The sequence below is a fragment of the Musca autumnalis genome, unplaced genomic scaffold (assembly GCF_047663935.1).
Source record: "Musca autumnalis isolate F117 unplaced genomic scaffold, ASM4766393v1 scaffold_2, whole genome shotgun sequence".
Lineage (NCBI taxonomy): Eukaryota > Metazoa > Arthropoda > Insecta > Diptera > Muscidae > Musca > Musca autumnalis.
Genome location: NW_027411755.1, coordinates 264551154 through 264573911, shown reverse-complemented (window position 1 = coordinate 264573911; position 22758 = coordinate 264551154). Strand labels below are relative to the sequence as shown.

Genomic DNA, 22758 nt, shown 5'->3' with positions numbered 1-22758 from the left:
AGTAAGATGTTTTTGTAGGCCCCCAACGCAAATCTTTTTCCTTGTTATGGTTGAACATGCTGCACATGTTAGCACGCTACATTTAATGGGTACTACAAGTAGTTCCCCAGGTGAAACAACGCGGAGGTAAGTGTTCATTTGAGATAGGAGAGGAGCCAAGATAAGTTCGGGCTTTTCACATGTTAAAGCAGATCAAGACCCTTACTTGGTATCTTCCACCGCCTATGCCAATTGATTGAAACAATAAAACCCGAAAAATCTCATATTTGGGAACATAATGATAAATACCAATTTATTATCCAAATTTCATTTAACCCATTTATCTTTTTCTTTAGATGAGGTGGCAAATTTCCTTTAAACATGAAAAATATCATTCGATATTATGTATGTATGTTCTTCATTTCATGTTACAGCAGTTACATATTAATTGTCTAACTTTAACTCTTCCAGCCATGATTTTGAACTTCTGGCAAAGACACAATCATTATTTGCTCCACTTTGCTGCCGATTCCATTGTTGTTGTCGATACACAATTAGCTGTAACTGTAGTAAAATTATGCACATAACCAACCATCAATGCATCTCCCAGTCAGCCACACATTCATTCATCTATTCAATTGTAAGCATTCATACGGACAGACAGAGATATGTACATACGCGTACATACATTGTATGTAATTGAAACGAGAAGCCAGTCTAACGTTGCTTAAAGCCATCTCAAGAGACGACAACAAAATCTTGAAAATTACTTGGCAATTATTTGTGGTTACGGTAGTGGCTGAAGTATTTTCACAACATTCGCAATGAGAGCCGTAACAACAACAACGAAATATTTTCTCGTTTTGTTTGAATGTTTGTCTGTCTGTTGTCAATCCTGAGTTCAGTGTCAATACCATTCATGAATGGTTGAAACAGTTGACAATTATCGACCTGAAGATCAGCTGCTATTTCCCCCCTTTTACAGCAAAGTCATTATTGTCCTTTCTATCGCCATTATATCGCATGCAAAGTATGATTCATCTCAGTGTTCAGTGGTTGGTCATGATAAATGTTAACGTTATGCCAGCCGTTAAGTCTGTATGTGTGTGTGCGGCTGATGATCATGACAATTTTTTGTTTATAGATTCTTTAGAAAAAAAAACTTAAAAAGTTACTCGATACATGGCAATGGCCATCCCTGACTTTGAACTTATTAGGGTGTAATAGGAATTTTATGAATTTATCTACAAACAAAAAGCTAGCTCTAAGCAATAAAAGTCACTTATAAATTAAAAGAACTTTCTAAAATAATTCAACTCAAATAGTCAGTTCCAGGATTAATTTCTAATACTATTTCCGAAGTTTTTCAAACTAGGACCATTTTGAAATGATCAAAATAAAAAAAAAACTTGATTTAAAACAAGTAAACAAGAATCATTTGGCTTTGTTGGCTACATGTAAACTCAGCTTATGAGCGTACTTTTGTGAAGGAGATGTATGAATGAGTGGCGGCAAATATTGCTACTTTTCAAGTTCCACATCTCGGGATATATCGGCTTTACCCAGAACGAAATTATAATGTTGTAGTAAAGATCACAAGGACTACCCGTTATTTAATTAATTCCAACACTATCCTAGAAGTGCCCTTAAAGTACTCAAATGCGTTGAACTTTTGTGAAATGAAATAGAAATGGTCCACTAAATCATATCTTTCGATAGTGATCGTGTACCAGCCCTTTAAGCTGGTCATCGTAGAACAGACAAACGAACGGACATGATTAGATCGATTCAAAATTGTTTGATACGCATTTGGTCTTAACAAATGTGGGGTTTTACACATTTGTTGCTCTTTTGGATTCAATTAATGTGCCACCCTAATATCCATCATTGTCGTATTGTCACAACTCATCTGGGTCTTTGCTGGCTGAGTGTGAATAAGGTAGCAAAAGTAACAAAAACAATACTTAAACCATGTTAATGATTATGTTCTCGTGGTTATATTAGCTTTGCCATGCAATGTGGTTAAAAGACATCTTGCAAAGCTTCTTAACTTGTTTTTCATTCTCTCTCTTTGGTTTTCGTGTTTTCCGTTTTCCCCTTTCTGTTTCATTCAGTTCACAGAGATAAGTTATTCAAACAGATGTTCCTTCTAAGTATTGTTGTGATCACACGGATGATAGGAGGAACAAAAACCATGTCTTTTGCAATGCATGGAAGTATGTACGAGGAAGAAATCCATTTGTGTTTGTGTGTGTGTGTCTTGTATGAGTGTTGTTACACAACATTAACGGTATACTGTTTGCTGATAATGCACTTTTTCCATTTTCCAATTGCTTGATTTTGCAGAAAAAAGCGATAATCATTGAGAATCTTTCAAATTGACGTGAAGAAACATAAGAGGCTTTAGGCCAAACGAATGAATTTTCTACCAATTTTCATGAGAAAACAACCTGGCTGATTACAGTGTTTAGATAGAGTGATAAGTATACACATTTGCAATCATACATACACAGATTATTATTTATTTTGTTAGTTAAGAATTGATAAAATATTTTTATACCCACAGCCTTTAGGATAACTACGGTATGTACTTTGATACTACTAAAAAATGCCTAATTGAAATAATGGTTTCAGACAATTTGGTGTCCGTCCATCTACCAGGCTTGCTAGGGAATACGTTAGCTCTGGAACGGCTCAACGGATTTGCTCCAAACTTTGGATCTCGTAATATTTTATTCAAACTTTGTTTAAATTTGAAGATGGACCATACTGGTCCATTATTTGGGTACCCCCCCCCCCCCCATAAAATTTCAAAAAATTTCGCAGTGTCCAAACATTTTGAAATCATTTTGTTTTTTTGTGGGATGTTGTAGTCTGTTACGATAGGAGTTTCACTAACCACGACACTTCCTAAAATGACTGATAAGCACACAATCCCACGCCGGCGGGATATTTGATATCGGAACTACACAACAGGGGTGTTCCGGTAAGCGCCTACCACCTCAATGTACATATGTTTGTATTTGTATCGTTTTTTTCTCTGCCTGGATCAGTATATCTCGGAACGGAGGAAAACCCAGTACCAATATGGATGTGCTCGGTTTATTACATCCACATCCAACACACTCAAACTTTGGTTAGATGCAGTAGATACCGGGAGTGGGTGCATCTCAAAGTATTCTCTGGTCTCCGATGCTGCATGAACACAGCCTCTTGTACCTCGTCGGACAGCCTTACACGCAGCACTTAACACCAGCCGCTGCTGCTCCAATCCCTGAATTGCATCCTTTTTGTAAACAAAAGCAATAGATTTTACGAGTCGCAAGAATAACATTGTGATGGTTACAACGTACTGAGGGTGTTCACAACGAGGATGAGGAAGTGAAGGCTTCTCAATTGAGCCTTGCTCTAATGGCCCATAAATGGAATATTTGGGGGTAGCATTTAGTGCCGAGGTAGAGTTTCTTTAATTATACATCCCGTCTATAAATAGCTGTACTCCAAATTATAGGCCCAACACTATCCCGTTTTTTGGAAGGTCACAACCGACTTGTCTTAGGGGACTTTAATGCTCTTGATGAGCTGTGGCATGGTCAATGAGGAACCCCATACCAGAATTAGCGGAGAGTGTCACAGTTCGCCAGACATAACCATTGTGTCACATGGTCTGATAAATGACGTCACCTGGCAACCATTCGTTTCTCTTGGGTCAGACCATCTCCCCATAATGTTCGTTCTCCTGTTCAATCTGGCTCTGGGTCTATCTCCAGTTCCAGGAAAGTGGCTACTTCGATGGGATGTAACCACAGATCCACTGGAGTTAGATGAGTAGGTTTGGCGGGGCAGTTGAACAGGTGCTTAGAATCGTGCGGGCCCATGCCGCATACTGTGCAGATGTCTTGCTCGGTGCGATCAATTCCCGTCCAATAGGAATTTAGGCAACTGCAATATCCCGAGCCTAATTGAGCCAAAACTACTCTGGTTTGTCGTGGCAGCTGACGCACTTCAGCTGCGATAGATGGGGGATGTACTCCGATGACTGCATTCACACAATAATTGCTTATGGCCTTGACAACTGTGTCCGTGTGAATGCTTTTCAAACCTGCCTGATATGCCTGTTGATCTAGAGGTTCTTCCCTATATTGCTGAACCTCAGTCTCTAGAGCATGAATATCCTTCCTGAAATGTTTGTGTGTATCGGTGGCCAGCAGATGGTGATTGAGATGACTCTCACGGTAACGCCCGAGCAAGTACTGCAACGATAGCATCTCATTATGTTGCCGTACTGGAAGAATCTTTGCCTTCTCATGTAGATGGTCCACTGTAGATTTGAGGAGGTACCCTGTTGCTGTTCTCAGGGAAGCGTTCTGACAAATTTGAATCTTATCCCACTGCGTGTCATATAAAATCGGGGACCAAACTGGCGCCGCATAGCTTACCACAGACCGACCTATCGCTTTATACCTGGTCAACAAGGTTTCTTTATCTGCACCCCAAGTGCTGCCGGCTAGGGACTTGAGGACCTTGTTCCTACATTTCAGTTTATCGCAGATAGCTGTGGCATGCGAGGACAACGTGAAAGTGGTGTCGAATGTGACCCCTAGACTTTTGGGGCAGTTTGAGGTCGGAATTCTGCTACCATCGACCCTGATATTCAACTCTCTTCTATACTGCGCCGTCCATGTGGTGAACACAGTGGCCGTCGATTTAGTGGCGGAAAAAAGGTGGTAAGATCGGTTAAATAGGAGTTCAGTGTCTCACAGCTGTCATCAGGGTCGGTACCTGACGCCAGGATCGTACAATCATCCCCATACGTTACGATCTCAATGCCGTCTGGAGGGGTGGAATACAGAAAAGGTAGAGTTTAAACAGTTCCGGAGATATCACCTCTCCTTGGGGAACTCTCTGTTTCCCTCTACGGGGCTTGGATTTCTTGTTCCTGAATTCCACATACGATTGGCGACCACACATACATATAGTTGATTATCCAACGTTTCAGACTTGGCCGGAAGGTTGTCTGCTCGATGTCCTCGAATAGCGTGAAGTGCTTGACAGTATCAAAGGCTTCTGATAAGTCAAGCGGCACCATCACTGTTCTATCACACGGCCGCTCCTAGTTGAGTCCTCGACAAATATGTGTGAAGATGGCGTACAGCGCTGTTGTCGTGCTGTGCTGCTTACGGAATCCATGCTGATGACCGGCAACTTGATAGCTATTTCTAATGCTGGGGAGGACTAAGGCCTCAAGGGTCTTCGCTAAAGGTGACAAAAGCGTAATCGGCCTGTACGATTTACCTTTGCTGGCATCCTTGGCTTGAGGAGCGGGACCACCCTGCCCATTTTCCAGACTTCGGGAACAATAAGGGTGGCTAACGACAGGTTGAGAACATGTGTTTGTATCTCACCATAATTGTCTCTATCATAACTTTTCACCGCTTCGGAAATCTGTCCATACGGTGGATATGACTCCAACCCGGGCATCTTCATGTATAGAAAGAGAAGTCCAACGTTACAAGAGAGAACCCCTAGATCAGCAAGCCCATGTAACAGGATTGAATAATTCAGGGGTTTTAGGACTAGATTAAAAAAAACTGGGTAAAGAACGTGCGTACATCCGTTTGGGTCAGTGAAAACATATGAAAATATCCCAACATCTTAAGGGAAGATGCAAGGATCGATAAAATAATGAACCTATTTTTTCTAAGTGAAGCTGAGATAAACATACTAACAGACATAAATACAGGCCGCCTTGGTTTACAAGTGCACTTACACAAAATAGGATGTGTAGACAATTCATCTTTTCCAGACTTTTGAAAATATCATTTTTTAGCTCTTGAGGAACTCTATTAAGCCATTTATAAAAAACTTTAGGGTACACCGGTGTAAATAACACTATGTACCTGAGCTAGAATTACACCAAGTCTATTTTTTAAAGAAATAATCGACATTAGATCGCTCGACAGACCTACTTCAAGTTTAAGGGTATGTCCATTGGACAGGATTTCTCAACTTAATGAAACAGATTTTTCATGTCAGCAGTCACTAAATTGGCTAGATATGATTAAGTACTGCAATATGGAAACGAAAATCAGTATAATCCTTGCAACAGTCATATGGCTTGTGAATTCTGCTAAGAGGACTGATACAATCGTGTACGAACATAGATCTCACCACATGGTAGTGTACCATAAATTTTCACGGAATTGGGTCCCTTTAATACTTGTTGTGTCAAGTTAGTTGGGTAACACGAGTCATGATACCCTACTTTTCACATCTAGGTTGTACGGACACCACTTTTCCCAATACAGATTCCTTTGTCTAAAATATTAAGACTATATCTGCAAACGGCTTCCGGAAATCTTCATCATTCTCTATATTCGGCCACTTCGTCTGGGACTTGATTATCGAGTCGTTAAATCGTCATCATTACTTAATTCTCCCATTTTCTATATAACAAATTCCAGAATTAGGACAATTTTTATCGCCGTACAATATGTGGCAAATTAATTTTTATTGCCTTGATATCAGAAAAAATCCATCGAAACTTTAACCTACAAATTAACCCTTATTTAGCAATTGTTGCCACTCAAAATCATGCACGCAGACGACACTGGCTGCGAATCATAGTCGTTTAATTAATCTGTTGCAAACATATCTTCATCACGTCTAATTTGAATACCAAACAATTAAGACGACATTCCTGCAATCGTGGCCATTTAAGGTCTGGTCAGATACCACATCTGGATAATAAAACAATGTTTTATGAAGCGACAATTAATTACTTTTTAATGGAAATAAAAAATGGCTCTGAACAGGCTGCAACAATGAACAGTGTCTGAATGCGTAATGACTGACAAAAACATAAATTGAAGCCCCCGTCTATGTGTGTGTGTGTGAATGCAGCACGTATTCATTAATTAACTCATTCTGTCAGTTCGTCATTCATCGATCCATTGATTCATGGTGCAAAAAATGCTGCAGCGAATTTCTTTCAATTATGACAAACACAACGATACTTACTTGGCCTCTTTTGTTCCTGAATGTAACGTTCTCGGGCTTGTTGAACGGCCTTTTCATTGCCAACTTCCAGGTATTTTTGATCTGTCAATACACCCGGTGCATCACGTTGCATTTCATCATCATCGTCGTCGACCGCATTGCGATAGGGTTCATCATCGACATAATCATCCTGCAAGAAAACGGAAGATAACGATAATCAATTACAAATATCAATGGCAGTCATTCAAGAGGAGGAGGTCAGTCAGTATTCAGTATAGCTGACTGTAGTGGCTTCTATTGGCAAACCCACTTGCACTTGGAAAATGACACAATTTACAATGGAATGGGTAGCAGCAGCTGCATTGGTTTCTTTTTTAACACTGACAACAAGAACCACTGCTGACCACTATGAGTGAAAAATGATGGCAATGATAACTTGGGATTGTTGGAGGTGGCACTAGTGGCAGTGTCAGTGAGACGTGTATGAATTGCTGAATATCTGATAAGAAGGAAACAACATTGCGATAAAATTCCAACCACCCAGTGCGACCCATTTTCTAAAGTTTCACCATTCAGCAAAAACCATCAGCACAACAACCATCACCTCCAGCTCACTAGTAGCAGATTATTTATCGTTTCCCGTGTATTGAGCACTCTCAAGTGGGATCACTTCAAAAGAAACCAATACTTCTGTACTGCTGCTGTTGTTCCTTCTACTACCACTACTTTTGCTGTTTCAATAGCAGAGCGCCATCGTTCAAAGGCAAAGGAAAACCAGTAGTCAAGTACACAACAAATGGGAATTACAAGTGGGAATCTACAATCAATGAACTAACAGTTAGTTGTTGGTCAGAAGTAGCTTTCATTCTCAAGTTACTGTAACCAGTTGTAACGAAGGTTGCACAAATGTTTGTCTTCTGACTAAGTGGTGGATGGATATTCAATTCATGTGTATTTGAGATGTTGTTAGAACAAGGAGATGTTTCGAATAAAGAATTTTTATAAATTTAAAAATATATATTTAGTTAAAGTCAATGCGATAGCATATTTGATCGATCTACTACCAATATATTTCTATCACAAAGGTTTTATTCCTTTTTTGTTTCAATAATATTCAATAAAAAACAGGAGTTTTGTAGTACTTCGGGAGAAATTGTTTTCGAATCGCCTTTGAAAATGGAAAATTAATTATGACGAATTCTAACTTTCTGCTATGTATCGCGTTATTCGCAGCTTCTTGGGTCGATCGATTGTTTCTTTCAACAAAACTATTAAAATGACTGATGAGCATGTCAAATTTCTTGGAAACATACATCAAGTTCTAATATGGTGCAACACCTTAGGCTACCTCCGTCGGCAAATTTCAATATTTTCGCTTATGTATTTGACATCTTTGACATTTTTACCGAAGGTACACTTTGTGGTTTTGATTACAACGATATAATTTTTTCGTGACAAGTTCATACCTCCTGACATTATGACCCTAAAGCTCATACGGCGATCAACTAAAATGACATCGAAAGGAAATTTCCCAATATTTAGGGCCCTTCCTCCTCTTTAGTTGTCTTTGAGATCTTTACTACAACGCTATCATTTGATAGCCCATACTTCTCTGAATAATGGCTAATGGCCAATGTTTCAAAAACCCTGCCCAAGTGGAATTTGTGCAATATAAGGATTATGGTTTAAAAAAAACATGTTACGGTGCATGGTTCAGACAACCCAGTACTCACGGTACGCAGGGATAAGGTCCAATTCCACAAGTGTTGATTCGGATGGAAATGTAAGCGAACATTACACTGAGGAAATGTGTCAACCCGAAAATGTTGATGTTCTCGTTAGGGATTGAACCCCAGACCTTCTGCACCACGGTGGCTCTCACATTTATTCAGAGTAAAAAGGCTATTACAAAAAAAGAAACTAACTGACTAGTTCATACCACTTCTTCAGTTTGAACATTAGTCCGAGAAGAGCCACGCCTTTGCCGGTCACAAACCCGTTTGAGAAAGGAGGAGAGATTTTGACGCGAGATAAGCGACGAGACGAATACACGCACTTTTAAAGACTATGTAGTGAAGGAGTTGTGCAGAGGATCGGAGGTAGTTGTTAGTAGCCTAGTCTGCGGAAGCCTTCACTTTGGGAACAAAATACAAATAAAACAATCAAACTCCAAATCAAAACCCCTCGGTTGCAGTGTGGCAACTTTTCCGAGGATGACCTCTTAACCTGAAGCAAATTAAGTGTAGGAAACAATTATGACACACTACACCAACAAGATACTCAAAAAAACAACGACTCCTGTCCGACTGTCCTCCCTAAAACGTTACCAGTCAGAGAGCGGAAAGCCCACTGAGAGGAAGAAACTAAAGCACAATATCACGGTCTCTTCAAAGCGACTCTTCGAAAAACTTATTACGGACAACTTGGTGATTACCGTGGTCAAAGACGAGAAGGGAAAACTGTATCGTATCACCACTTTGGAATGGGAAAAAGTGGAAACTAAGTTTTCCGAACAAGTTATAGAACATGTTTTTGCAGACGAATATTCTCCTGTGTTCAATTTCCACTATATCGAGCTTAGCGATCGCAATAAAACCTCTTGTCAGGTTTGGTTAACACCTAAAAGGGATGGCGAAGATAAACGAGTATGTTCCAATGTCCGAATGGTCCGTAATCGCCACTGGCCCACCCAACAACAACGACATAAGTCTAGCTCTCTCGATAACAGAGTTTGAAATGGGAACACGGGGGTATCAGGAAACAAGCTTTTCATCGACGTAAAGAAGGCCAAAGTAAAAATCTTGCGCCCGAATAGAGGAGACGGCGTATACATGTCGATATGATGCTTAAAGTCGTGTAGATTACTATGAATCACTTCAGAGTCAATTCAGATAGCCTGCACATCCATATCCATGTCAAGTTTAGTACAGCGGACTTCGCCCTGATAAGAGTGGAACTGGAAAACGGTAAGTAGTTTCTTATCGCCTCTTGCTACGTGACACACAAGCCCCACGAAGCGAGGTATGGAGTACTTTGAGGGTGTCAATTAACCCCACGACAGCGTCATTGCTGCGACCCTAGCGAAAGTGGGGATGCACTGATATAAACGACAGCAGGACGTTCGCCGGGGTTTTAAAGTATCATGCACACTGACGCACTCGAAGAAACACTATCCACGATCAAAACTGTAAAAATTGTCATGTGGAAGCTTTACGTCAGTTACCAAAGCGGATCCTGATAGTCATACAGGAATAAGCTGAAGGAGCACATCAAACTATTATCCGAGCACAAAGCAATTTTGGTTTGAATTCTGTTTATCTTAGGCAGCACCAAAGATACAGCCGGGCAGAGTACAGATAATGCAAAAGGCCACTTACCGACAAAAATCGTGTGATAGGACCGCACTACTGGTATATTTGTAAATAAGCAAGTAAGAACGGCGTTAAGTTCGGCGGGAATATTCAGAATCCGAAATACCAAGTTACCGTTACACACAAAGAAGGCAAAACGCCAAATTTAAGACATTTCAGTGAGATAATGTGGATTCAACCTAGAGTTTGGGGTCGGGAATTCCGGCCCCCGGATTTCCCGGGAAACCATCGATTTTTTTCTGGAATTCGAAGTCTGTATAACCTCACACCACACACTAACCTCACATTATTATTTTTAGTTGTCCACGTTAAAAAATAAGTACATTCTGAACTTTTTGAAGCCACTTTCAAGATTTTGTCCCAACGTCCTTTAAGATGTTTCCTATTGTTATTTGGCACTATTGCTATTTTACCCTTAATATTTATCCAAAGAGATAATTAATGATACAACTATAAATACAAGGATAAGGTATTTCAAACTGTCGGGAATTCCCAAAATCTAAGTAAACCTTAAAAATACCGAAAACCGGGATGTACCGTTCTATGTCATAACGTATACCGATATAGCCAATTTAAAATGGACCATTTTCAAACATCCTAGGAGTCATAGAAACTTTTGTTCCAAATTATAAACTTCTATCTGAAATATTGCGAGCTATATATATTTCAGATTTTTTTACTAAAGGTTCCAGAGATATCGCGCCTTGAAAAAAACCATATGCAAAGAAATACTCATAACTTCTTTAATAGTGGTCCAAATATAATTTGTTTTTTGTTTTATTTTATTTTATTATCAGCTATCTAAAAAAAAATATAAACAAATTTGCAAAGTGGGTAATTATTTAATTTTATTTACTTAAAATTTTTGTAATTAATCCTAGTTTAATACATAATGATAAAAATTGATTTTAAATATTAAATCGCGAAAATTGCACAGTGATAATAAAATAAAATATACCTTTGAAGATGTTATGAGTATTTCTTTGCATATATTTTTTACAGAATTCGACTTTTTCAAGGCGCGATATCTCTGGAACCTTTAGTCAAGAAAATCTGAAAATATACTAAAATGTTTTGCTGATGAGCAGCATCACCACAGCAAAAAAAAAGGAAATCAAAAACCTAATTTTGCAAAAGTGTCCGATTTCACTCAGAAATCTCCATATACTTTATAGGGCCTCCGGCGAATACTTCGATGTGTAACAAACGGTATGGCAAATTTAATTATACCCTCCCTATTATGGAGGAGGGTCTACAAATAGTCCCTTAAACTGACTTAAAACAACCTTTAAAATAATAGTAGGGATAAAAGGAATGAAATATCATTAAACTACGAAGAGAAGAATTTATCTTAAATAAGACTCTACCAATCGAGGATGTTCGTGGGAAATAATTTTTGTTTTTTACTGCTAATGAAAACGTCCCACAGTTTTTCTGCTAAAATTACTTCATTTTCACAGCAAACAATTAAAATTTAAAAAATTCACTTTCTTAGCTTTTTTGCACACAAATGATGCAATTAACTCGTTACGTGCGAGAGAGAACCAAGGAAGGAAATACATAGCCTAGATTTTCCATGGGTTATTTTTTAGTTGGCTCTTTGCGTTATCCAAGGATGTAAGTTGTGGCAAAACGTTTGAAAGTTAAACGTAAATAAAAAGTACAATGTAATAGACTGGATGTACAGCTAAACCCCTTAAAATACGATCTATTAAATTTAAATAATAACTTGAATTCAAAAATGTTCTACAGTTCATTAAAAGTGTGAATTTATATTTTAACAATCCAAAGTAGAATACAATTTAAATTTTGTTTTTATTATAATTATTTGCCTGTCTAGTCAAAATGCAATTTTATATGTTTCATAAAAAATCAGTACCTACAATTGAGAACACGAATACTTGAAATCTTAAAAAGTTTCTATAAAAAATTAACATATTTAAAACCTTGTTTTCACTAAAACTACGGTAAAGTGAAAAGGTTATTCATTTTCTATGAGCGCCCAGGGCTGCCTACGTTAAGTTCATATGAAGGACAACAATATTTTACTTTGCTCAAAAGATTCATCTGTAAGGGTTATAAGTACATACATATATACATAGATGGAAATAAAGAAATGAAAATGTAGAGAATAAAATGTAAGAGTTTAATTGACACAAAAGAAAGAACGAAAGCCTCATTGAGTTGTCGTGGCAGACAAATGCACAGCTTAATTACTTAAAGAATTAAATAATAAGTAAGTAGACATAAATAAAACATTAAATATTTTAAAGGACAAAATAAAACTATAATAAAATTGTTTCAAATAAAACATGGACCTTAGTAAGCCCATTACTAATTAAAACGTGTATGTTCTAATTCTTGGAATGCAATCCCGCCATTGCATTCCATTGCAATCAAGATTTTTCGACCTTTTTCTGTCGGGTCATGATCAACAACTTTTATTAAAATTTCCATTCTTGGAAAACAACATCTTAAAAAAGCAATTTTCAAATCAACACCAAAATTTGACAAGTTATTTACATACAACTAATTTGCCAATCAGTCAGTATCTGTACAAATTATATGCCATAACCGCTTTCATGTAAATGAAATGTTGTGCAAATTTGTCAAAAGAAAAAAAATACGCTTAATTGAATTTTAATACGAAAATTCATGAATAATTCAGAAGACAGATGAACAAGCCAAAAATGTGTTATTATGGTTGTGAATATTTGTCTTAAGCATGAAAACCGACACCCACCAAATGCCAACAAATCAACTGCATGAGCAAATAAATTAAAACAAGTAGGTGATATTAAAAGTAGCCTAACTAAATCGTATGTGAAGTTTTTAGAACCACAAATTAATTGATTTATTTATTTATGTAGAGTATGTTAAATTCATTTGAGAACATTTTCGTAACAAGAAAATGTCCTTTGTAGATAATACTAAATACAAAATGTCATAACTCTCATTTTCTCTTTTAATATTGTTATATCTGCTCCGGGTACTCTTATTCGTTGGCTATTAGTCAAAGTGCAATTTAAATGGAACAGTAGTCGAATTTCCATATTCTACAGTTTAATGTCGGATATAGTGCTCTTGGAATACTGACTGAACATTAGTAACCGATACTAACTAAAAAATGTCTGCATACTAGAAAGTTAATTAGCATAAGAATCAGTATGCTACAATATTATTTTGTTATATTATAGTAAAGAAACTTTTTTCTCAATCAGATGCCTCACTTTTAGTATGACCTACTGTACATTTGTATATGTACTGCAATTTTTGTTTTACAATAAAACACTGTTCTGGCATAAACTGCACCTACACCACCACCAGTTTGCATGTTCGGAACATGTATCGCACATGTTTAAGTACATGTGTCTAACCGAACTCACGCCTTCAAAAATCCAATCACATTAAAAAGAATGCCACACTCAGACCCAAAAAGACGTCGTTAAAGAATTTTAAAATCCCTCTTAACTGCCATACACGCACACACACTCTCTTTCAATATGATGGGGATTTATGTGGATTTGTCAGTCAGCGTCTAGGTTGGAGATCCATTATTGGTATTGTGAGCATTGTTGCAACTTTTTTATGAGGAGGAGATACTCGGTTTGTTTTTCTTTTCTTTCGCAATTTTAACAGTCAATTCATGATCCTTTGACAAAGCCACAAAGAAAACATCAACAAGAAAAGTAAAAGAAGGTGTTTGAACATTGTCAAGGTGTGGCTGATGACAATGGTTGTTGGTTTGGCAAGTTGTAGCCAAATGTTCATTTACAGAATAATTGAAATTAACAAAAGACCATAAAATTGACATAAACTTTGTCCAAACATTTAAGCCGTTCCTTGCTTAAGATAGTGTAAATGGCAGAGCTCACATATTCGCATGTAATTCCATACATTAAAACATATGTATGTATGTATGTTTGCTGTATGTGTGATCTTTATTGAAAATCAAGAAATACCTTTAATAGGTTGTCTTCTTCTTGACATGCCAAGTTGTGTGACTTAAATATTTGCCATTGAATTGTACGTGAAAATGTTTGGAAAATTTATTTTAAAAAAGTTCGTTTTAAATATATATGTTGAGAATGCTGCGGTCGATTACGCTGTTCTTTATTAATTGGGACACCATCTACATTAGGGACCGTATAGCTTGAATTATACTAGTTACACTTAATGTGGGGAACAAACCAAGTAACGGTCGTTTGGTTATAACATGGTACATAAGCAGAGTTGGGCAATATAGTTCCTAGTTCACTGTCCTTCCAAACCGTATGAGTAATATCATAAAACTAACGTGTGCCATCACTCATACACATTATTTTCATACAACCCAGGCCAGACAACATCACATTTTCAATACTGACAAAACAACCTTCAGTGTAATGTAGGAGATATTTCCTAAGTTGTTCAGTCAAGTAAAACTTAACTGCAAGTGGTGTCGACTCTGCGACTAATTCAAATTCAAATGTTTTGCCACCTACTGCCGTCTATTATATGAATTTAAAAACGACCTCTCAACACAACCACACGGCGGTGGGTATCTTCGGGAGCAGCATATCCCGGTATGCCTGCTCCGGATTCTTTTGGTCTGCATCGGGATGAAGGAAACCCCTTCGGTTAGATGTAGCAGATGTCGTGAGTTGGTGCATTCCAGGAGTTGTTCTGGACTCGTCCAAGCGAGGGGCTTCGAGGATTATGTTGCTGTAGCTGTGTGAATACAGCATCCACTGAGTCGTCGCCGTATGAGTACGAGACTCCCCCACGGTCCTCCCAACAGCTGTAGCTGTTCCCAGAAAATACACTCTTTTTCAATATAATTACAATGTACTACGTGGTAACATCGAAGAAATAGTGGATTTTATGAGACTACTGCGGCGGTGCAACGGTAAAACGGACTGAGGAAGGATCATCGCTAAAGTGCAAGTGGATGATAGGCTTTCTCATCGCAACAGTCGGTTCAATACACACCTAATTTGTGGAACTGCCAAGGTAGAGTTGCTCAACCGACACATTCCGCCGATAAATAGCTGTACTTTAAGTTATGTGTCCACGAATAGCTGTACTTTAAGTTATGCGCCCAAAATTAGCCCGCTTTTAGAAGGTTATAACCGACTGGTTTTAGGGGACTTTAATGTTCATAATGAGTTGTGGACTTCGGCCTCTTCAATGATCTTTACGTTTTGCATGGTCAATGAGAACGCCCCTATCAGAATTATCGGAGAGTGTTACAGTTTGCCAGATAATACCATCGTGGCACCTGGGCCCTATTCCACGAAACAACTTATCGCTTTTCACTTTGCACTTATCAACAAGTAGTTATTTTGAAAAGTGATTTTTTTGTTCCACAAAATTACTTTTCAATTTCTCTTTGCACTTAGCAAATTTTACTATCACTGTTCTCTTTCGCAAAGTTGTTGTGCTCTGTTGCTTAATTTTTCCGCCATCTTGCTAAGTCTCTCCAGTCTCTTGCAAAGTGTGGATGTTATTTGTTCCCCAGAAGATTTCATCATCTATGCATTTTTTTCTACTTGGCAGTGATAAATAAGACATGTAAAATAGGACGCTAGAACACAAATGTAAAGAAACTGGTATAGTGAGTAATGAAAAAATTTAACAAAATAAAATAAATAAAATGAAAATAAAAATATAATAACATTATAATAAAATAAAATGAAATAAAAAAATTAAATAAAATAAAAATAAATATGTAAAATGAAATAAAAATAACAAATAAAATAAATAAACTAGAATAAAATAAAAATAAACTCTCTGTAGCTTAAGTAGCCAGAGCTTCCCCTTATATTTGTAATTTACTTATAAATATAATCACGGTGCTCTTGAATCAAATTTAAAAGGAAGGTGCTTACACCTGGGAAGTTTTTGCGGATTCTGAAACCACAATGTTCACAAATGAGAAAAATCTAAAAAAAGAAAAAAATCGCCAGAGCGCTTTTTAAATAAATCGCGATTCGAGTTGAAATTTTTAGGGGTTGTTTAGGTTTTTACGATTTTTCTTGGAAACCGCAAGTCCTATCAAATGGAAATAAAGAAAATGTTGTAGCTATCAAAATTCTCTACAAGATTGAACTTAATGATATTTTCGTGGTTTTACAACTTTTGATATATAGAAGTGGGACAATTCAAATTCAATTCTGTATCGTCTCCTTAAAAAACAATGCCATGACTGCAATTTCCCAACTTAAACTTATGTTTCTAAAAAAAATTGTACAAACTAGGAAAAATTACATGAGCCTGTCTTGAAGAGAATTTTCTCATGTCCCATGCCGATAAGACTTGCCGTATTCAAGCACAATCGCGAAACCCTAACAAAAAACCTAAAAATGTAAACTAAGCATCTTTATCTCAAAAATGGTACAGCCTGAGAACAAAGCATAAACGTCAATCATGTAGAGAATTTTCACAGCTACAACATTTTCTTTAGCTCAATTTCGATTGAACTTGCGGTTTCCAAGCAAAATCGTGAAAACCTAAAAAAAACACCTAATTTTGACCGCGATTTATTTAAAAATCATTAAAGCGATTTTTTCTTGTTTTTGGATTGTTCTCATCTATGAACATTGCTGTTTCAGAATTCACAAAAACTTCCACTGTGTAAGCGGGTTTCATTAAAAGTTAGTTAAGGCGCACCCTTCATGACATTGTTTTACAAGGAGGCGTACAGTCAGTGCATTGTCCCAATTTATACTTCAATATCTCAAAAATGGTAAAAACTACGAAAATACCGTAAAGGTCAATCTTGTAGAGAATTTTCATAGCTACAACATTTTCTTCAGTTTTATCTTGATAGGACTTGCGAACCCAAAACAACCCCTAAAAATGTCAACTTGAATCGCGTTTTATTTAAAAAGCGCTCCGGCGATTTTTTTGTTCTTTTGATTTTTCTCACCTATGAACATTATAGTTTCAGAATCCACAAAAACTTCCCAGGTGTAAGCACCATCCATTTAAATTTAATTCAAGAGCACCGTGTTATTGTTAATAAATAAAAAATAAACTCTCAAATCGAGTCTAGTCTAAGTGTAAAACCGAGAAATATCCATTTGTTGGGTGGCTCGGAGAATGGAAGTTCGGAGGGGGTGGTTCGGATGTTGGAAGTTCGGAATGGGGTGCTTCGGAGGTTGGATGTTCGGACTGTAGCGGTTCGCAAGGTCGATGTTTGGAGGGTGGAAGTTCGGAATGGGGTAGTTTGGAGCGGGGTGGTTCAGAGGTCTGTGGTTCGCAGGGTGGAAGTTCAGAGGGGGTAGTTCGTAGGGTGGAAGTTCGGAAAAATTAACTCAATCCATCTAAAGTCTTGTCATTACCGTGTTTTCACTATATCCGAACAAAATCTCCCGTCGTAACGTTTTAAAAAGGTTACTTGTTTTAATAATGTAGATTGGCATAGAGGGCGTTTAACCCGCAATTTTTAGGCAGACTTATCAAAATTGGGTCTGCAAAAACAAAATGCAAAGTGTTCTGTGGAACGAAAGAGCACAATTTTTTGCAAAATCTTAGCAAAACACACTTTGCTGTTACAACGTTTCACTTAGCAGACGACAAGGTCTGTGGAACAGAAATCAAAAAGAGAACAATATTTTTTTGAAAACTTAGCAAACTCAACTTGTCACTTGAGTTTTCTATGTTTTCAAAAAAAAATTTTTTCTCTTTTTTATTTCTGTTCCACAAACCTCTTCTTCTGCTAAGTGAAAAGTTGTAACTGCAAAGTGTATTTTGCTAAGATTTTGCAAAAAATTGTGCTCTTTCGTTCCACAGAAGACTTTGCATTTTGTTTTTGCAGACTACATTTTGATAAGTTTACCTAAAATTTCCGGGGTAAGCGTTCTCTTTGCCAATGTACTGTACATTGTTAAAATAAGTAAAGCTTTTAAAACATTACGAAGGGAGATTTTGTTCGGAAATATTGAAAACACGGTAATGACATGACATTATAAGGATCCACACCCTCTGAACTTCCCTCTCCCAACTACCGCCCTCAGAACCATCGCCCTCAGAACTTCCACCCAACGAACCACACCCTTCTGAACTTCCACCCTGTGAACAAACCCATCCCGAACTTCCAACCTCCGAATAACACCCTCCGAACCACCCCACAAATCACTCAGACTAAATTCTATTTCAGAGTTTTTTATTTTATTTTTATTTTAATTTATTTTATTTGCATTTTATTTTTAGTTTATTTTCATTTCTTTTTATTTTTATTTTATTTATTTCTTTTTTCATTACTCGCTTTTAATAACACCAGTTTCTTTTCATTTTTGTTCTCACATTTTTACATGTTTTATTTATCATTGTCAAGTAGAAAATAATGCAAAGATGATAAAATGTTCTGTGGAACAAATAGCATCCACACTTTGCAAGAGAAGCAAGAGAGAGTTCATCACCTATGATTGTCGAACTTCCATCAATCATGGGAGAGTTAATTGACCTAGTGCAAGAGTTCACCGCTTCAGAGATCTGCCGTACCCTCCTGATGTTCGAGAAGCAAAGAGGACGGTCCGAGACATCATCACTGCTGCAGCCTGCAGTCGCTCGATATATACATACCTGCTGATCGAATACCTGCCAGCTGAGGCAACGGAATTAGCAAATGAGCGAGATGAGCTTTCTCAAGGCAACAAGGAGTGTTAGGGAGCTGACACTGGAAGTTAACGGGTTGGTCGGTGAACATAAGAGAAAGATGTGGCTGAATCATTTGAAGAATTGCAACATTGGAGCTGGAAAAAGTGAATTGTGAGCAACGGTTAAATCACTCTCGAACCCTGGAAGAAGGAAGATAGGACTTCAATCACGTTTGGCGACGTTACGCTGACTGGGGCGAAGAGAAGAGTACTATTTCGCATTAGATATCTTCCTGGCGAGGAGTAATCACCACAATTTGCAATTGATAATGTTGCAAATACCATCAGGAACGCTTAATCATCCAAAGCGTTGGGCCCTGATGGAATCTCCATGGCAATGCTGAAATAGCTGTTTAAGCCGGGTGTTGAGTATCTCATCAAAGTTCTCAATCTGTCGCTAGCCACCCATATCGTGACCGAAGTCTGAAAATGGACAGGGTGGTCCCGCTACTGAAACCACGCAAGGATGGCAACAAAGGTAAATCGTACACACCTATTTCGCTTTTCGTCATCCGTAGCAAAGACTCCTTAAGCTTTTCTCCTCTCCAGCGACAGAAATAGCTACCCAGATGTCGGAACAAGGCCCTTAGGTCAAAGTCCGGCAGCACTTGATCTGTCTGTGGTAAGCTATGTGGCGCCACGGTGGTCCGCGAATATAATTACAGATCGATAGAACAATTTGAAAACCTACCAGAATGCTTGTCTTCGGTGGACCATCTACATGAGAAAACAAATATTCATCCAGTACAGTAACACAACTGATTGCTGCAACCATCCTAATCACCATATGCTGGATAGGACCTCCACGAACGTCAGGAGGGACATTACAAGAGATAACCCTTAGATCGGCAAGCCTATACTTTGCCATTCAACTATCGTATGAATGCGCTCCTCGGAGTACATCCCAATGTATCGCAGCTGATCAATGCCATCTGCCACGACAAAGCAGTAGCTTTGACTCAACTACGCTCTGGTTGGTGCAACCGTCTATACACGCAGAAAAATATATGTTAGAAATATGTTTGGATCCAAAGAAATATTTGTTTGGGACTGGTTGCAAACAAATATATGTTTGCAATATTTTGTAACTTATCTCAATTTTATTTGTTTGGGTACCAACATATTTTTTATGTTAGAAAATATTTTTTATGAGTGGAGAGAGGATTTTTGTCAAAGATAGTAACAAAAGAGCTCTCGCGGCTTTGGAATGCTGTTTTATGACGATTTATTTCTACAATTAGAGAGCTGTTCATTTAGGTCTACCAATCCTGTCATTTATTTGTTTATACCCTCAGCCTTAAGGCTGCAGAGGATATATACACTTTGATACGACCAAAAATGTGCCTCATCGAAATAATGGTTTTTGAGCCTAAGTATGTTTGGACGAAATTCTTTTCAGACAATTTGGAGTCGATTATGGCCCATCTTCGAACTTAAACTAAGTTTGGACAAAATATAACGATACCCAAAATGTGATTCGAATTGGTCGATCGGTTCGAATCACATTTTGGGTATCGTTATATTTTGTCCAAACTTAGTTTAAGTTCGAAGATGGGCCATATCGGACTCCTTCGGGTACCTCACCCAAAACAGTTAAACATTTTTCTTAAAAATGTTGTGAACGATACATCTCTAAGGGAGCAATCGATTTGGTCTAAACATTGCACATCGTATTATTTCTTCCAGATATAGATCGGGTTCGAATATGGACTATATCGGTCCACTACTTCGGGTACCTCCCACGCAATATTCGGATAAAGTGAAGTTTAAGAACTTCTCTCGGATCGTTAAGATTTTTTTCAGTAGGTTGTCCTTGCGGCTCCCTATACGATTTGCGCAAGTCCATACTTCCTGAGATAATGGCCTAAAAGCTCCAAGAAACTCTGACGGTACCAACCAAAATGGCAAATGTACAAGATAATTCTCGCATGGACTTTCTAATTGGAGCAGACTTTGCACTTCCTATTATTTCATCCATTCATTTATCATGTTGGAATATGGACTACATACGTTCAATCCTTCGGGTACCTCCCACACAAAATTCGGAAAAAGTGAAATTTAAGAGCTCCTCTCGCATCGTTGTGATTCAATTTCCAGTAGGATGTTCAAGCGGCCTCATTTACAACGGTACAAGTCAATACTTCCGAAGTAAGTCAATACTTCCTGAGATGAGTTTCAGACAATTTGGAGTTGATTTAGCAATGTCCGTCCGTCTGTCTGGCTGGTGCGCACGATAACTCTCGAACGGATGAACCGATTCGGTTCAAATGATGGCTTGCGTAATATTTTGTCCAAACTTAGTTTAAGTTCGAAGATGAGCTATATCGGTCCACTCTTTCCGGTACCTCCCCCACAAAAGTTCCAAATTGTTCGGAAATTTTGTGCGCATGATTACTCTTGAAGGGAGTAACCGATTTGGTTCATACTTTGCACATCGTGAAGTTTCTACCAGACTTAGATGAGGTTCCAAAATGGACTCAATCGGCCCACTCCTTCGGGTACCTCCCACACAAAATTTCGGATAAGTTCAGTTTAGGACCTGCTCTCGAATCGCTTTGATTTTTGTTGCAACAACTTGTATTCACTTCCCCCCATACGACGGTACAAGTTTCATCAGGGGCAAGTCCATATTTCCTGACAAAATGGCGGGAAAGGTGCAAAAAGCCCCTATGACACCTTGTGTAGTGGTTGGAGCGCAAGATAACTCTCGAACGGATCTGTCGATTCGATCCAAAATTTGGCCTTCGTAATATTTTATAATTACATAGTATAAATTCGATTCGAAGATGGGCTATATCGGTCCACTCCTTCAGGTACCTCCCCCACATAACTTCAAAAATGTTGGAAATTTTGCGCACGATAACTTTTGAAGGGAGTGACCGATGTAATCTATACTTTGCACAGCCTAATATATCTACCAGATATAGATCAGGTTCGAATATGGACTATATTTGTCTACTCCTTCTGGTACCTCTCACACAAAGTTCACTTTAAGACCTGCTTTCGAATTACTTTGATTTTTGTTGAAGCGATTTGCATTCGTTAAATCCATTACGACGGTAAAAGTTTTTTCAGGGGCAAGTCGATATTTCTTGGGAAAACAGCCCGAAAGGTGTAAAAAAAACCCAATGTCACCATATGTGGCGGTCGGAGAGCACGATAACTCTAGGTCGATATCACTTGAATGGGGCAACCAATTTGGTCCAAACTTTGGATCTCCTAATATTTTATCAAAGTTTAGTTTAACTTCTTAAATGGTCCATATCGGTCCTCCCTAAGGGTACCTCCCCCACAATATTTCAACATTTGTGTCTTAGTGCAGTTAATTCCTAATCTACATTTTTGTCGGCAAGTTCATATGTCGAAAAAGGGCCACAAAATTCTGAAGGGACCTTAAATACATTCGATATGTCTGCAGTTTAAAGTTTCACTTCACATTAGCTGAGGGTATATATCTGTCGGCAAAGCCGACTGACACTTTTTTACTTGTTTTAGTTAAAATCGAAGTTTTGACTTTGACAGTTGACAAATTTTTAAAAAATATATATTTTTAATTCCATTTCGCTTAAGTACAAGATTATTAGGTTCTTAATGATCCCACAAAAACAAATGCTGATCGTTTTATTCGATTTCAAGCTACAGTGCGCAACGCAAACAGGTTTAGTAAAAACAGTGTTTCACAGGCGGTCATTTGTCAGAACACTGTGCAAATTTTTTTAATGAAAAAAAAATCCGAAATTAGCTCAAGGTGTAATCTATCAGATGAA

The 22758-nt window shown here is 37.9% G+C and overlaps 1 protein-coding gene across 6 annotated transcripts in view; it reads right to left on the bottom strand.

Annotated features, from left to right (window-relative positions):
- Positions 1 to 22758, bottom strand: part of LOC141391994 (uncharacterized) — a 92422-nt gene that overhangs the window by 25390 nt on the left and 44274 nt on the right. For all 6 annotated transcript variants that reach the window (XM_073964823.1, XM_073964825.1, XM_073964824.1 and 3 more), the window contains exon 3: positions 7000 to 7168. In XM_073964823.1, the coding sequence (XP_073820924.1) occupies positions 7000 to 7168 (169 nt within the window). The remainder of the gene's footprint in view (positions 1 to 6999; positions 7169 to 22758) is intronic.